Source organism: Cheilinus undulatus, linkage group 21 (genome assembly GCF_018320785.1).
Source record: "Cheilinus undulatus linkage group 21, ASM1832078v1, whole genome shotgun sequence".
NCBI lineage: Eukaryota > Metazoa > Chordata > Actinopteri > Labriformes > Labridae > Cheilinus > Cheilinus undulatus.
The window spans coordinates 26,208,202-26,224,986 of record NC_054885.1 but is presented as its reverse complement, the minus strand read 5'-3'; the positions used below and the strand labels follow the sequence as shown (position 1 = coordinate 26,224,986).

Sequence of the window (16,785 nt, the reverse complement as noted above, 5' to 3'; positions counted from 1 at the left end):
GTACTGTAAAGTGTGTTAAAATACAAATAAAGTAAGATTTTTATATTAAATGCATTGTCATTGTCCTATTTACTGTAATGAGAGTTTCACTGTTTGGTAACACATTGAATTTCAGTAGAGCTACATTCTTTGTTTTCATTAATACAATTCATTGATTAGTTTCAAATACTGAAGGTGTTATCCTCAAAAGGCATCCTGCATGTCACTATGTAGGCATGAAATGTAATGTGCAGCTACATGTAGTGCTGGCTAATTAAACCAAGTTTAAATTTTCAATTACTATTTTAGTTCCACAAAATAAGAAAAAAACAAGATAATCAAGACTATATGACTACTGTGCTGCAATTGTGTTTGGGGCACTTATTTAGTAATTGAAGGAACTTAAAAAGTTGTTTCACTCTTACTTGGCGTTCCTGCTAAACTTTCTTTCCCAAAATGAAACTGTCAAATGGCACTTAGTAAGCTCTGTTAATAATTCATCAACATCATGTTCCTGCAATATTTAATCTTGTGAGCTCTCTCTCCTGTTACCTACCTCCCCCTCTGACTCTTCCATGCATAGTTTTTTTTTTACCTTAATGTTAGTCAAGAACACACCTTAATCTTGAATAACATTGTTTTCTGAAAGCAAGATTCCAGGAATAACAGCTGAAATCACCTCTGTACCAGCATGATAAACAGCTGGTAAAATGAAAACGTATACAGGCTATATGTGGAATTTACTGAGAAGTAAATTAAAATTTAGTTCAACACATCAGAGGGGTCAGAGGTTCTTTGCCCTTTCTTGTTTAGAACCAGTCTTTATGTTTCTAAAACAAAGAAACCTGAGTTAATAGTTAATGACAACGGCCAACATTTATCATGATTTCTCAACAACAAACTGTGGCACATGACAATGCTGACAGGCTATATGCTTTAGAAAACCACTGGCAACAGTGGCAGGCGAGCAAAAAAACAATGGCAAACCCTTCCCTTAATCCCTGTTAACACAATACGGTTTCTGTTCGTGATATATATTTCATGTAAAATCTGGCGTGAACGTCATAACATATTTTAATATTGTCAACGCTAAAACACCATGGCGAAATTTACATGCTTACATTTTTGGTTGTGAGGGGTACAGATGCTACCTAAATGATAAATTTTGAAGACTGTGGTTTTTAAACTGTCGTTTTGTCCACTTAGTAGTAATTCACCTGTTTGTTTGTACATTTAACGACATTTTCAATTATCGCACATTAACTACAATTTTGACAGAGACATCTACGTGTACTTGTTTGTTACTGGCATGAGATGGCTGCATCCTCATATATACCCAGAATCCTCCACTCCAGAAGGATGCCCCAAGTCTTCGCCAATCACAAGGCCTGAACATAGCATTGTCCAATCAAAGATAGACAGAACAAAGATGGGTGGATATCCACGCATGCGCTCTGTCCCCCGGAACTGAGCAGTACGATAACCGGTGAACCCTGTTAGCTTGTTTTAAACTATTGTTTTATTATTTTTTTGTTATCTTTGACGCTCAGCCTTTTGCGATACAGGTACAGTGAAAATATTGCAATGACATGAACACTCTATTTCGTGTTTTCTTAATGGTTAATATTCCTTTTGCGAGTGCTTCTGCTAATTTGGCTAGTTAGCATTGATGTGCTAACTCCCGACAGGAATTCTTCGTGCTGTATGTGTTTGGTTGAATAGGTTTTATATGATATTTCTTATGTTTTAGTATGATTTCGGTAAACATGTTGTAGTTTCAGCTTTAACTGTTCAACTCTGTGTTATGTTCGTTTCATGTGCAGCTGATTCCTACCAGTGAAGGTGAGGTGAATCTTAAAAAACATGTCCTGTCAGTACCTCCTGCTGCTGCTACTTGGTGTGGTAGCCTCAGCGGTGGAAGTCCAACGCCCTCGCGGTGTCCCCATATCAAGTAAGTATTGATTATTAAACCACAGCATGCCTTTGTAAGAATCCACTCCCGTTTATTTATGCTGCACTGACTCCCATTTCTCCCGTTAACCTCGAAAGAACGGCAGTTCTACGAGGAGGGCAGACCCTTTACCTGCCTGGATGGCTCCCGCACTATTCCCTTTGACAGAGTGAATGACGATTACTGTGACTGTCAGGACGGCTCCGATGAACCAGGTGTGTATGGTTTGCTGTTGACTTCTGTACAACCATTTTATGATATTACTTTCTGAATAAAGTAGACTAACATAAATAAGATAGTTACTGACAAATATAGGGTTGTTCAATCAGCATTATTCTGGAAAAATATGTTGGATAACCTTTTGTTCTGTGTCCCAGGAACTGCTGCTTGTCCAAATGGCAGCTTCCACTGCACTAATGCAGGTTACCGACCAGCCTTCATCCCTTCATCCCGCATCAATGATGGAATCTGTGGTATGATTTCTACATTAATAACCATTTCTTTAAAGGTGGCAGCTGTGGCTCAGGGTTGGCCATGCTTCCACAGTGATTTATCTCTCAATTCAAAGGTTTTCAGTAATAATGCTCCAATTGTGAAAACCAGGGCTAGGGCTGATAACGACATTTTCAAATCAACTATCTGGCATATATGGATGATATTTCATTAACTGTTTTTACTTGTGCAATTTTTGTGATTGTTGACTTCATCTAGGACGGATACCAAAATCAACCTTTTTTTGTTGAACAGTTACTCTAGCCTTTTTTCACTTGAGAAGGACAAATCCAGTTACAGAAATCCACAGAACTTCTTTTTTTAAAAACTTACTACACAATGAAAGATAATTCAGAAAATAATAAACTCAGCATAGCCTAAATTCAGCATGACCATATTGCTATAAAAACCATGTTTAATCCTATTTCTCACCTAAAAATATTGTGATATAATGAATTTGTTATATTACCAGCCCTACCTTATAGCCTAAATCTCGGCTGCAGTTATAGTGCTAAGTCCTACCCCTGAATCTACTTCTCAGTTAGATGAATGTGTTTTCTCTATAAAGATGAGCCTGTCTGCAGCTCAGTCTGTACCTGTTCTCATCCAGGATGTGAGAAGCAGCGGTGGCTGGCCTGCCTATAAGTTGCGCATAAAGCTGCCCTTGTGTACTTTAACTTCCTCATTAAAATAGTGGTTCTTTAACCTGGATGTATTACCGTAGCGGTTCAGAAAAGTGGATCATACTGTTTGTTCAAATCCTTAGCTAACAGACTCTAATAAAGTTGTCTTAAGTAGCATAGTGTAGTTTTTACACTGTGATCAGTGTCTGCCTCCATGCATAGAAAGATGTTTCGGGGCTCTTACCAAGGTGATTACTTCAACTGCCTCATTCGCGACTGCTGGCATTGAGTCCGACAGGCTGAGTTCTCTTTCAACAAACTGCTGTGCAGTTAAAATAGACAACAGGAGAATGTTGAAAGTGTACCACTATTTCTTTTTTTTTTTTTTTTTTTTTTTTTTGGCTATTTTAAATCACATCACAGACGCCATGTGCTGCAACTCAGCTGGTCTGGACAGAGAGCTGGAGGGTGCGTGCAGCAAAAACTTGTCAGACCACTGTCAATCACTGCTCTGCATGCCCTTCAGATTTGTCTATTTTCCATGTTTTGACAAACATCTGCAACTGTTATCGGCATGAGTCAGATTTTTCTGCCATTGCACCCATGAGGGTTTGCAAGGCCCCCATTGGCCAATGTTCCACCAAAGCATTGATGCATCACTAGTTTGTGGTTAAGTTCCCCATGTTTTGGAGTCTACATGTCCAACAGTACTTTTGCAAGAGCAACACAAGTTGCTCCTAAAGTCCTTGCAACAAGGGTGTAAATGTGATTTGTACTGATCTGCAGGTGGGTATTGCTTTTGGTAGTACCATCATTACGTGAGAGGTTGAATGCAAGATGTAGTATTTTAATTTTTTGAACAGTTGGAAGACTAGAAAAGTGCTATGCAAGTGAGTTGTGTTGGCAGTATTATGTTTAGTACTTTTTAAAGCCTGTGATTCCTTTGCAGACTGCTGTGACACTACAGATGAGTATAACAGTGGTGCTGCTTGTCAGAACACTTGCAGGTTGGTATTTTCTCAAATTCTAACCTTTGTAAATATGACATTTCTGCAGAGAAACTTTAATCATGTTTAAATTCATTGTGAGCCCCCATAAAGTTCCATGCAATGTTTTTAATGTTTTCCAATAATGTGTGATTGCAGGGAACTTGGGCGTAAAGAGAAAGAGAGCCTGCAGAAGTTGGCAGAGATTGCTAAGGAGGGTTTTTTGCTTAAGCAACAGCTTATTCAGGAGGCAAAGAAGGGCCTAGAGGATAAAAAGGTATGAATGACAAAATGTCTTTTGGTGTATGCTTGTGCAACACGGGCCTGAAACAGGGTTGTTTTTGTACAGGGATATGGTATATTCTTAAATAAAGAAATTAGAGGAAGTTGAGTGCCAGAAGCTGCATTCAAGTTTAAGTCGAATAAATAAATCCAAGAAAAGGCTTTTGATGTAATTCTCCAGTTGTAGATGATTTCAGGTCTATCAAAACAATAGAGGAGTTAGTGGAAACAAATGGTTTCTTTTCATCCTTGCTTGTTTTTATTCACTACTCTACCATCCCTGCGATGTGATTGTTTACTCAGGTGATAATGTTATATGTAATGGGTTGTTCCAATATTGTGTGGGTCTAACTTCAAAAATTGTTATTTTCTAATTTGTCACTACAGGCCAAACTTGCAGAAGTTCAGGCCAGTAAGAAGGATCTAGAAGTGAGGGTGGAGGCCCTGAGAACTGTAAAGGAGACTGCAGAGCAGCCAGAGAAAGAAGCCAAAGAGCGCCATCTCAAGGCATGGGAAGGTAAATGGAAAAAAGTTAACACATATCACCATCTACTGTTTGTACAGACCATTACATGGTAGATTTAATAAATGCTTTTATTAGTAATGTTCGATTTCAATAAAGGTGTCTGACATAACTTAAATTCTCAGTGCTCAGAAAAAAGTATGATCTTTACTAACACTGTATAGAGTGAAACCTCAAATATTTTTCTTTCCCTTGTTTTCCCCTTTTTTCCATTTTTTTTCTTTTTGTAGATGAAAAAGCTGTAATTCGCATGAAAAAGGAGAAAGCTAGAATGGCTGAAGCATTTCTTGAACTGGATGATGATGGAGATAACTTGTGAGTATTCAAAATTTATGGTGCAGCATTCAATAGGTTATAGGGATCACATTTTACAACAAAATTATATAGAATAATTTAGGGTGAAATGCTGTATTGCTAAATGCCGTGTACCTAGTATAAGTTATTGATAAAAGGCTTAAAACCATTTGATGTGTAATACAGAAAAATGGTTTTGGTTTCTAAATACTAGAGGGAACTGAAACTGGTCATCAGTGGTTGATTTTCATGAAAAAAAAATCAATAGATCAGAAAGCCTTCAGTCACCAGATACAATAACTGAAATGTGATCAGCTGTAGTTAATACTCTGTTATTTGCAGCTGAGAGAAGGTCTGTGTGTGCAGTATTGTGTAAGTATACAGGCTTATTGAAATGCCAGCCTGTAAGTATCAATAACATTAGCACTGAAAATGTTTAAATGTTGAAAACAGAGTTTAAACAAACAGGATTAAAGCTAAAAAGCTAGTTTAATGAGGCGAGATGAAGTAACAACGTATTGTGTTTTGGGTCAGATCGGTAAAACGACCATTAGTCAAAGTTAAATAAAATTGGCTGATATGTGATATCATGATATGTTTAAATCTAACTTCAAGTAGAGGGATTTCTTTTAACTTGGAAAAAATGCAGTGGTTTTTTAGGTGAAATTTATTTGTTTCCTTAATAATATCAAACAATTGCATTGGTAACATAATGCAGCGAAGTTCATGTTCTGAGACGCATTTGCCATAGCTTTTTACATAGTTAAGCAAATTAATGGCCCAAATAAAAATAAATTCATATCAGTCTGTCATTATTTATGTGTATTGATACACTCAAATTAACATAGGTGATGACTAAATAATTGTGTAGATCAGCCGTCTTGTAAGGAAACATTTTGCATTTCTCCTTGGGAAGTAATTGTACTGCTCCGTTAAATAAATTACGTAAAAGAATGTTGTAAACACAATAGGACACTTCAGGTTATGCTTCCACCTATTTTGTGCCAAAACTGACTGACCGACTGCTAAACTAGTTGCTTTAAAAAAGTATTATTGGTATCAGCCAATCTCACTCACAGATGAATGGTATCCATGTTGACAGCTAAAAATATGATTGGGGCATCCCTAAACAACAGACTAAGTTCTTGTTAGTCATATCCACTGTTTTTTTTGATATCTTTAATATGACCACTTTTACTAAGTTGTAGTTGTTGACCAACTGACTATTTTTGCAAAGCAAAGATTGGCCAAATTCCATATCTGTCATTTAACAGATCCATCTTGCAAAGCTCCAATCTGAAATTTTTGTGCCTGGTCTGAGAACAGTTGGACCAATGTCGTTTGAGGAAAACCAGACAGTAGCTATGGGCGGGGTTTACCTGTACTGCAAGCCAGTAGCAATCGGTGTAGGGTTTAGTTTAGATGTACAGGTGCATCTCAATAAATTAGAATGTCAGTAAAAAGTTGATTTGTTTCAGTAATTCAATTCAAAAAGTGAAACTCATATATTATATAGATTCATTACACACAGACTGATATATTTCAAGTGTTTATTTCTTTTCATTCTGATGGTTATAGTTTGCAGCTAATGAAAACACAAAATTCAGTATCTCAGAAAATTAGAATATTACATAAAACCATTAAAAAGGATTTTTAACACAGAAATGTGGGCCTACTGAAAAGTATGATCATGTACAGCACTTAATACTTGGTCGGAACTCCTTTTGTATAAATTACTGCAGCAATGCGTTGCAGCATGGAGGTGATCAGTCTGTGGCACTGCAGAGGTGTGATGGAAGCCCAAGGCTGCTCTGATAGTGGCCTTGAGCTCTTCTGCGTTCGTGGGTCTGGTGTCTCGCATCTTCTTCTTCACACTCCCCCATAGATTCTCTATGGAGTTCATGTCAGGAGAGAGTTTGCTGGCCAATCAAGCACAGGGATACCATGGTCCTTAAACCAGGAATTGGTACTTTCGGCAGTGTGGGCAGGTGCCAGGTCCTGCTGGAAAATGAAATCAGCATCTCCATAAAGCTGTTTAGCAGAAAGAAGCATGGAGTGCTCTAAAACCTCAAGGTAGACCACTGCACAGACCGTAGACCTGATAAAACACAGTGGACCAACACCAGCAGATGACATTGCTCCACAAGCTACCACTGACTGTGGAAACTTTACCCTGGACCTCAAGCTACTTAGATTCTGTGCCTCTCCTCTCTTCCTCCAGACCCTGGGACCTTGGTTTCCAAATTAAATGCAAACTTTACTTTCATATGAACAGAGGACTCTAGACCACTGAGCAACAGTCCAGTCATTTTTCTCCTTAGTCCAGGTAAGTTGCCTCTGACATTGTCTCTGGTTCAAGAGTGGCTTGACAAAAGGAAGTCCTGGATGTGTCTGTGCGTGGTGGCTCTTGAAGCACTGACTCCAGCTGCAGTCCACTCCTTGTGAAGATCCACCAAATTCTTGGGTTTTGTTTCACAATCCTTTCAAGGGTGCGGTTATCCCTGTTGCTTGTGCACCTTTTGTTTTTTCACATTTTTTTTCTTTCCATTCAACTTTCCATGAATGTGCTTGGATACAACACTCTCTGAACAGCCAGCTTCTTTAGCAGTGATCCTTTGTGGCTTACCCTCCTTGTGCAGGGTGTCAATGATCGTCTTCAGATCAGCAGTCTGTCTTCTACATGATTGTGTAGGCTACTGAGCCAGACTGAGAGACCATTTAAAGGTTCAGGAAACCTTTGCAGGTGTTTGGAGTTAATTAGCTGATCAGGGTGTGACACCATGAGTCTCCAATATTTAAATTTTTCACAATATTCACATTTTCTGAGATACAGAAATTTTGGTTTTCATTGGCTGTAAGTGGTAATCATCAAAATTAAAAGAGGAAATAATGTTTTAATTTATTGAGATGCACCTGTAGTTCTAGGATAGCAGCAGGTTTTTTTTTATCAGGTCCTCATTTATTTATTACAAGAAGAACAAAGAATTGCGCTAAAAGCTTTTCTTGTCTGGCTGAAATGAGATGAAATCTGACTATAATTCAGTAAAAACACATTTTACTTTTGTCTATCCCAGAGTGTCAGTGAATGAGCTTCTATCCCATGCTGAGCTTGACCCAGATTCAGATGGTTCATTCACAGAGGCAGAGGCTCAGGTAAATATTTTCTTTCGCTGTCCTACCTATTAAAGAACTGCTGTTACACTATACTATCAGCAAAAGAAGTCTTTCGTCTTAAGACAAAAATCAAATTGTGAACCATTGCCTTTGGTGTGCACAGGGACTGTTGGGAGGAGTAGACAAAGCTGATGTGGAAGCATTTGAGTTGGTTTGGAGTAACTTAAAAGAAAAATACATCTCAGAGGTAAGAACCTAAATATTGCCATGAACTTCATGTTTGAAATTTCTGCTCCTCTAAATATGTCATTCTTTCATCAGGCCAGCACAGACAGCCCAGCACCAGTGGAGACTCCACCAGAGGAGCCAGGGGACTCAGTCTCTGACAATGACTCTGAGCCGTACCTTGACGATGACATCCCAGAGGAAGCAGAGGATGACGATGAAGAGGATGATGATGATGAAGACCCAGAAGAGAGAGACTATAAGGTAAAAGCCAGTGAGTTTCTTTAGCAAATTTCTGCTTGATGATCTTCAAGTTTAAGTGAGTAATTCTTTTCTGTGTTCGGCATGCAGAGTCCTCCTACAACACGGACTCAAGAAAACAAGGATCGCGATGATGAGGGGGCTATGCCACCCTACGACCAAGAAACGCAGAACCTCATTGATGGTAAGTGTGTGGATGAAAAAGAGTGACTCAGCCTGTCCTCAGCGATGAGTAAGTGAATCATGTGAATTATCAGAAAGGAGACATTCAGATGGATATTTTCTGAGTTTAATCTGAAGGTGCTATCTTCAGACTCATACTCTTGTATACCAGGGGAACAAAGTGATTTATTGAACAGCTGTGTTGTTTTTGTGTATCAGAGGTATACTGCTTTTCTCTTCTTAAAGCATTAACAGGAAGGTGTTATTTTTTTGTCTGAACTTATTGTGTGTCTCTGTATGTGAAAATATACTGTTAAAGTGTTTGGAGGTATTTTAATGAAGGTTAAATTGATCTCTCAGCTGCTCAGAAAGCCAGGGATGAGTTTGATGAGGCTGAGAAAGCTCTCCGTGAAGTGGATGATCAGTTCAGGTAAGCACACAGCCTTAATATGAATATTCTTTCAGCAAATTGGAGGATTTTGTTGAACAAACAATTTGTTATAAGTTGAGGACTGTAAAACTAAAAAGATTGTAATGTTTCATACTTTTTTTCCAGGAATTTAGAAAAGGAAATCTCCTTCGACTTTGGGCCCAGTGCTGAGTTTGCTTACCTCTATAGCCAGTGTTATGAGCTGACTACAAGCGAGTAAGAGACTGTGACTCTTTAGAAAATGTCTTGTTGATATTTATAGTTTGTCTCAAGTTTTTACATCTATCATAGAGAACTAAGTCTGTGTTTTTCTCTCAGGTACATCTATAGGCTCTGTCCATTTCATAGAGTATCCCAAAAATCCAAGTTTGGTGGATCTGAAACTAACCTGGGGTGAGACAAGGCTCTTCCCCCCCTCCCATTTTTTTTTTTTAAATGTTTTTTTTTTTTTTTTTTAATTTCCTCAACATGCGCTCTGCTTTTTGTAGAACATGGGGAAAATGGGCAGGCCCAGAGAATGACATATACTCTGTGATGAAGTATGAGCATGGCACAGGGTGCTGGCAAGGTCCAAATAGATCCACCACCGTGAGTAGCCTCTCTGTCCTGACATTTTCTTCTTTCCTCCTGAATTTTTTCTTTTTTTTTTTTTTTATTCAGGAATATCACTCAACGATAAATGCATAAACTAAGGCCAGTCTTTGTCTTTCAGGTAAAGTTATCATGTGGAAAGGAAACAGTTGTGACATCTACCTCAGAACCAAGTCGCTGTGAGTACCTGATGGAGTTCACCAGCCCTGCAATCTGCCAGGAGCCCCCAAGCCTGGATTCTGGACATGGTCATGAAGAACTCTAGAGCATCCTGTTTAGTGAGTAACTGGATCTTTAGATTAAAGATGATTAGAAGCAGCCACACTGGATGTAGCTCATACAGTACTACCTGTTAGAGGACAATCTCTTCTCCCAGTTATGATCTTAAATGTGAACCATCTTATTAAGCTAAGGATTGGTAGAATAGCAAAGGCTTTGAGCATAGAAGTGGACTGCACCTACACAGTGCAAGTGATCACTCTTTTAGAAAGTGCTGAGGCCGCGTAAAACCTGTGACAGAGTTGTCAAGATTTTGTTGTGAAGACAATTCCCTGGGCAGTCACAACATCCCTTTAGAAGAAAGGCAGGACAACAACGAGAGCAAGGTAAAGGCAATTTTGTCTGAGTTCAACATAGCTGATAAGTTCATTGACGATGTAGATACAAATTTTGTTGCATATTTGTAAGACCATTGGGCAGTTGACACATCTCATGAGTCACTATGGAGAATGTTGTGATATTGTCTTTTCCCTTTTGGTGCAGCATTGCAGCCATCATTTACTGCAGATGCCTTTACTTGGGGTTAAGATAGTTTAGCCCTTTGATATTTAGACTTTGCATTCACACTTTAGTGATGCATACTTTATCTTTATACATTCTAATATATGATATTTATATTTTACATAATTATGTGTTCTTTTGACTTTTTATAAGGTGACATTTTGCTGTATAGATAGTGCAATAACTTTCAGTCTCAAGCATTTCATTGAAAGTGCTTGTCAGGTTATGTCGTGATTATCATGGCCACTAGTAATGTATGTACACTGATATGATACTGTTTGCTTTCTTGTCAGGCTATGTTAAGTACTGTAGTGTTTCTCTTATACTGAAATAATTTGTCAGAAAAATGTTTTTTCCCCATATGCAATGGTGCAATGGGATCTTTTGAGCTGTGCAGCATGTTCTTGTCCTGTCCTTTAGTGGTGTAGTAGTTGTGATGGGATTAAATATTTATATAAGCTTGTGATATGTCGATGTAGTACTCAAGTTACCTGAGTAATTTAGTGATCTAACTAAGTACACAACAGTATGCTTTTATGCTCCTTTTTTGACGATTTTCATTAGCAGTAAGTTGTATTATGATGTTGTATGAAGGTTCATTGTTGATGAGATTGCAGCCGTCACCCAGGAGTACAGGATGATATTGGCAGCAATCAACTGCTGTAAATATACCTGGCTGGTCCACCTGAGTATCATCTGTTGGATATGACCAGGTCTTACTCAGATGTTAACACTGAACCTAAAATTATGTAGGGAGTGGGTGTGTCACATCCTGAAAAGCATAGGTGATGGAAATTTAACCTACAGGGATTAATTACAACTGAATTTTCCTTCCCTTTAACAACTAGAAAATCATGACCTAAGCAAACAAGCAAATTAAATAAATGTGTATACCATTGCTCTTGCAGGTTTTCCTTAAGGGACCACTGTCACTTCAGCAACAAGAGGTTGCTGCTCACCTCTGTGTCAGTCAACAATCAAGAATGAAGGATGGCAATTCAATGAAATTCTCACATTCAACTTCAATGTTCCCTGTTGTGTTGTTTCTTTAAAATTTGTCAAATTTAGTCATTCCATTTATCCTCAAATAAAATAATTTGGTGATAATCGAAATTGTGTCTAGTGTTAATTTCTGTTACAACTGACCTTTAGTGAGCCTTTGATGCTTCCACATACAGGTACATCTAAAAAAAAAAATAGAATATCATATAAAAGTTCAATATTTTTTGTCACTCTTTTCAGAAAATGAAACCAATGTATTATATAGACTCATTACAAATAGAGTGAAATAGTTCAAGCCTTTATTTCTTAAAATGTTGATAATTATGGCTTACAGATGATGAAAACCCAAAATTCAGTATCTCAGAAAATTAGAATATTACATAAGATCAATAAAAAAGGATGTTTTAAACAGAAATGTCAGGCTTCTGATAAGCATGTTCATTTCTATGCCTTCAATACTTGGTTGGGCCTCCTTTTGCATGAATTACTGCATCAATTAGGCATGGCATGGAGGCGATCAGCCTGTGGCACTGCTCAGGTGTAATGGAAGCCCAGGTTGTTTTTTTAGCTGCCTTCAGGTCATCTGCATTGTTGGGTCTGGTGTCTCTCATCTTCCTCTTGACAATACCCCATAGATTCTCTGTGGGGTTCAGGTCAGGCCAGTTTGCTGGCCAATCAAGCACAGGGACACCATGGTCATTGAACCAGCTTTTGGTACCTTTGGCAGTGTGGGCAGGTGCCAGGTCCTGCTGGAAAATGAAATCAGCATCTCCATAAAGCTGTTTAGCTGAAGGAAGTATGAAGTGCTGCAAATTTCCTGGTAGATGGCTGTGTTGACTGTGGACTTCAGAAAACAGTGGACCAACACCAGCAGATGCCATGGCAGCCCAAATCATGACTGTGGGAACTTCACCCTGGACTTCAAGCAACCTGGATTCTGTGCTTCTCCACTTTTCCTCCAGACTCTGGGACCTTGATTTCCAAATGACATGCAGAATTTACTTTCATCTGAAAAGAGGACTTTGGACTTCTGAGCAACAGTCCAGTTCTTTTTCTCCACAGCCCAGGTAAGATGCTTCTGATGTTGTCTCTGGTTCAGGAGTGGCTTGACACAAGGAATGCCATATTTGTAGTCCATGTCTAGGATTTGTCTGTGCGTAGTGGCACTTGATGCGCTGATTCCAGCCTCACTCCAGCCACTCCTTGTGAAACTCCCCCAAATTCTTGAATGGATTTTGCTTGACAATCCTGTCAAGGCTGCGGTTATCTCTTATGCTGGTGCACCTTTTCCTACCACACTTTTTCCTTCCACTCAACTTTCTATGAATATGCTTGGATACAGCACTTCTACAGAGCTTCTTTAGCAATAACCTTTTGTGGCTTACCCTCCTTGTGGAGGGTGTCAATGACTGTCTTCTGCACATCTGTCAAGTCTGCAGTCTTCCCTATGATTAAGTAGCCTACTGACCCAGACTGAGAGACCATTTAAAGGCTCAGGAAACCTTTGCAGGTCTTTTGAGTTCATTAGCTGATTAGGGTATGACACCATGACTTTCCAATATTGAACTTTTTCACAATATTCTAATTTTCTGTGACACTGAATTTTTGGTTTTCATTATCTGTAAGCCATAATCATCAAAATTTCAGGAAAATAAAGGCTTGAAATGTTTCACTCTATGTGTAATGAGTCTATATAATACATGGGTTTCACTTTCTGAAATGAGTGACAAAAAAAATGTAGAACTTTTTCCATTGTATTCGAATTTTTTGAGATGTACCTGTAAGGTGTGTTCAATTTAAACTTAATGTCTTGATGTAGATTTTGTTGCTTTAAATATGGCCCAACGACCCTCAGGATCTAAACTATTGTCTGTGTTTATTTGTCTAGAGTTTAATAAAATCACTATCAGTCAGAATTGGGGTGTGATGAGACGCTTATCTCATGAGACGTGCAAACTGCACGCAAACACGAATTCACGGAGACTGTGCAGGTTTCCAGCAGCAGCATTTCATCATTTCACCTCGTTGTGATGAACTTTTTATGCATTTGTGGATTGTGTACAACCCCGAGGAGGGGGCGGGGAATGGAGCATGATCTCTGAATGGGTCACGGATCAGGTCTTTTTCTTCATTAGCTGTCAAACCAACAATTTCAAAGTGTCCAGGGCATCTTTGTGATCTTTTATAACTTCCAGCTAGGTATTGTTTTTCTGTCAGGGCAATATTGGTCTTACGAGATGATTTTTGCCCTTTGCCTCCACAAGATATCTTGTGACGTTTTGATCTCGTCACACCCCTAGTCAGAATTATTCAATAATAGATTATATATCTCTAAAAATAAAAGCTGAAAGTTAAAAATGATAAACAGTTCTTTAAAGTAGTAATTTAGTTTAATGTTCTTTTATACTCCTCAACATGTAGCAGTGCATTAATTTTAAAAAGTAAAAAAATGGGTGGGCATCAAAATAAATGATCTTCTTTGTATGTGTCAGAATGTAAACATTTGCTCATAATGTTAAGCACAGTTACATGGACAGTCAATAAAAAGTGTCTCACTCAATATTTGTAACTTTTATTTTATTTTTTTCTGGCATGTAAAGTACAAATAATTAAACAATTCCATGAAAAAGTCTTCAAGCGTCTTCAGCTGAAATCCCAGTAATAAATATCCTAGACTAAACTGAAAGGTTTTATTTTTTTTCTTTGTTAAATTTTGACATTGTTCATTTGGTCATGTTTGGAAGTATGAGATTTTGTATTTCTTCTACTGACATTGATGTCAGTAACTGTTTTGATCATTTTCACCTTTGATTTGTTCTACCATTGCAGGAAAATGTAAGAAAACATCACTAAGTTACTGCGTCCCCTCTTCTAAATAAATAGACACAAAATACAGTTGGTTGAGAAACAGAAGGACCACTCACCCCTTTACTACCCTAGAGACTCCCAAGAAAACCTTCCTGCAGCTTTTTTTCAGCTCTTATATTTTGACAGAGCTCTTGGCCAGGTTCTATAAAGTATCTGGTGAATAAAGTTCTTGTTTCGGCAGGACAAATTATATTGAAATTGATCCAGAATATCTGATAATTTAGTGCTATGACAGTTAAAAGAATCATTCTTATTATTATTTTAAAGTTTTGAACTGTCAGCTTAAACAGGAAAGCATCTTGAGAGTGTTTCAAACCAAGGACAGCCCCTTTGTTCTTGGCTAATTGCTTGACCCTTGCCGAACAGGCTAAAAGAGCCGAAGCCTCACTACAGGGGCTGCCTTAAGTCTCAGGGGTTCACTGAGTGGTTGAAAAACAAGACTGTGATTAGATTAAATAATTAAAAGATATTCATTTAACAAGACAAACAGAACACAGGCAGTAAAGGCATAACATCTAGCACACAGCATGTATGTTTATACACTTCAATTAGGTAAATATAGCAGTGCATTCTTTGACTATGGAGAACGTTTCCAAATCATACTTCTAAAGCTGTTTTTCTATTTGTCCCCCTTTTTAAGAAACGAAATGGTGTAACCACAATTTTGGCAAACTTAAAATCTTTTAAACTTGCAAATATAATGAAATAAACCATAAATATACACAAAACATACTTTATACGAGGCAATAATAATAATCATAATAAATAGTTTTTAAGTTAACAATAAGTTAAAACTACAAGCTTAAAGTCGCCCAAATAATACAAGTTTGTTGGCGCTATTTTGAATTTTTTCTGTTTAAATTATTTTATGTTGCAACAAAAGCTACCACAGACTTTTACAAACACAATTGAACACAGTTTGATTGAAATAAAAAAATCTAACTAAGTCTAAAATCTGCATACACTGTAAAAACTGCAACTAATTAAATAATGGAAGGAAAAAAACTGTACCCAATCAATGCAACCGAACAAAATCTTTGACCCATGTGTGTTCTCTATGGCAACATCAACAACACAAATACGCTAATTCAACAAGTGAGTCTTGATATGTAAATGAAATCAATAAATTACAAGAAAAAATGATATTTGAAATTGACATGGGCTAAAACTGATGATATATTAGACAGTATTCCTTTCAAGGTCATTAAGAATTGCTCTTTTAAGTCAGCCAAATATGCTTTTTGTTGAGCTTGCATGGTCAGAGCACAAATTAAGGGCTGAGGAAGTGATTATGGAAATATATCAGAGCTCTCATTGATTGTTTGATTTTTCTAAATGAGTCAGTTTTGTTTTAATGTTTTTGTCTGAACTTTTGCTCCTTTCATTATTCTGCAAACCTTTCAAGTGTGACGTTTGATTTCTTTTTTAAAAAATATATATCATTTGTAATCAGTCAATATAAAAACAAAGCACATTGCACTTACTGTTCCATAGGAAAGTTTTTTTGTCTTTTTCAATGATTATTGTTGTTGCTCAAGCAGTGTAGTACTGTTTCCTGCCATGGTCCTTGGCTCTACTGTTCATCAGGTGTAGGTCTTTGTATAGGCTGTGTATGGAAGGTCATTTCAGGCTGTGGGTTTGGTTTGTGGGTTGACTGGACTACATCGGACATGGCCGGGTAAACAACTCCAGCTGCAGTTCAACGTGGCCTGTTATCTCGGTTGTTTCTAATATCTATCACTGGCCTCACCAAGTGCTCAGTCCTATGGTGCTCCCTTTTGCAAACTTCTCGACCCAAAATAGCTAGATTAGTCCTTTTAAGTGTTCAGCCCTGAACACAAAAGCAACTATCATTCAGAGTATTTTGGGAATGAAACAGTATGAGTCAGATCAAAAGATGCCAGAGTAAGGTGTGCAGTGTTAACGCTTTTAAAGAATTCAATTGATCACAAGACAAAGCAGATGATTAAATGTTGGGGGAATACCAATAATATGGATGTGTAATTTTTCCTTTGTCAAGAGGTGAACATTATAATTATTTTCTGATACGCCTTTTTGTCAGTCGGTGTCTGCATGGCGATGTGCAAACTGGATTGCTTGCAACTGTTTAATGTTATCATTTGAATGTGGTTTTAAGATTTACAAATGCAAACTGATATGCACAACTTATTCAAAAGTAATGATAACTGAAATTAGAGAGGGTCCTTATTCAATAAATAACA

At 37.7% G+C, this 16,785-nt stretch overlaps 1 protein-coding gene across 1 annotated transcript; it reads left to right on the top strand.

The window, feature by feature from the left end:
• The first annotated feature begins 1,403 nt into the window (after positions 1-1,403).
• Positions 1,404-11,806, top strand: prkcsh (protein kinase C substrate 80K-H). Its single transcript, XM_041816721.1, has 18 exons — positions 1,404-1,544; positions 1,803-1,930; positions 2,029-2,145; positions 2,308-2,403; positions 3,995-4,052; positions 4,191-4,308; positions 4,701-4,830; positions 5,067-5,151; positions 8,205-8,283; positions 8,408-8,491; positions 8,566-8,733; positions 8,821-8,914; positions 9,253-9,322; positions 9,449-9,538; positions 9,641-9,715; positions 9,811-9,910; positions 10,035-10,191; positions 11,602-11,806. The coding sequence occupies exons 2-17, from the start codon at positions 1,843-1,845 to the stop codon at positions 10,176-10,178; spliced, it is 1,596 nt and encodes a 531-aa protein (XP_041672655.1). The 5' UTR covers positions 1,404-1,544; positions 1,803-1,842; the 3' UTR covers positions 10,179-10,191; positions 11,602-11,806.
• The last annotated feature ends 4,979 nt before the right edge of the window (positions 11,807-16,785 follow it).

Coding starts and splice junctions, on each gene's coding strand:
- prkcsh (XM_041816721.1), top strand. CDS start 1,843: ATGTCCTGTCAGTACCTCCTGCTGCTGCTACTTGGTGTGGTAGCCTCA. Junction 4,831..5,066: donor CCATCTCAAGGCATGGGAAG/GTAAATGGAAAA, acceptor TTCTTTTTGTAG/ATGAAAAAGCTGTAATTCGC. Junction 9,716..9,810: donor GGATCTGAAACTAACCTGGG/GTGAGACAAGGC, acceptor TGCTTTTTGTAG/AACATGGGGAAAATGGGCAG.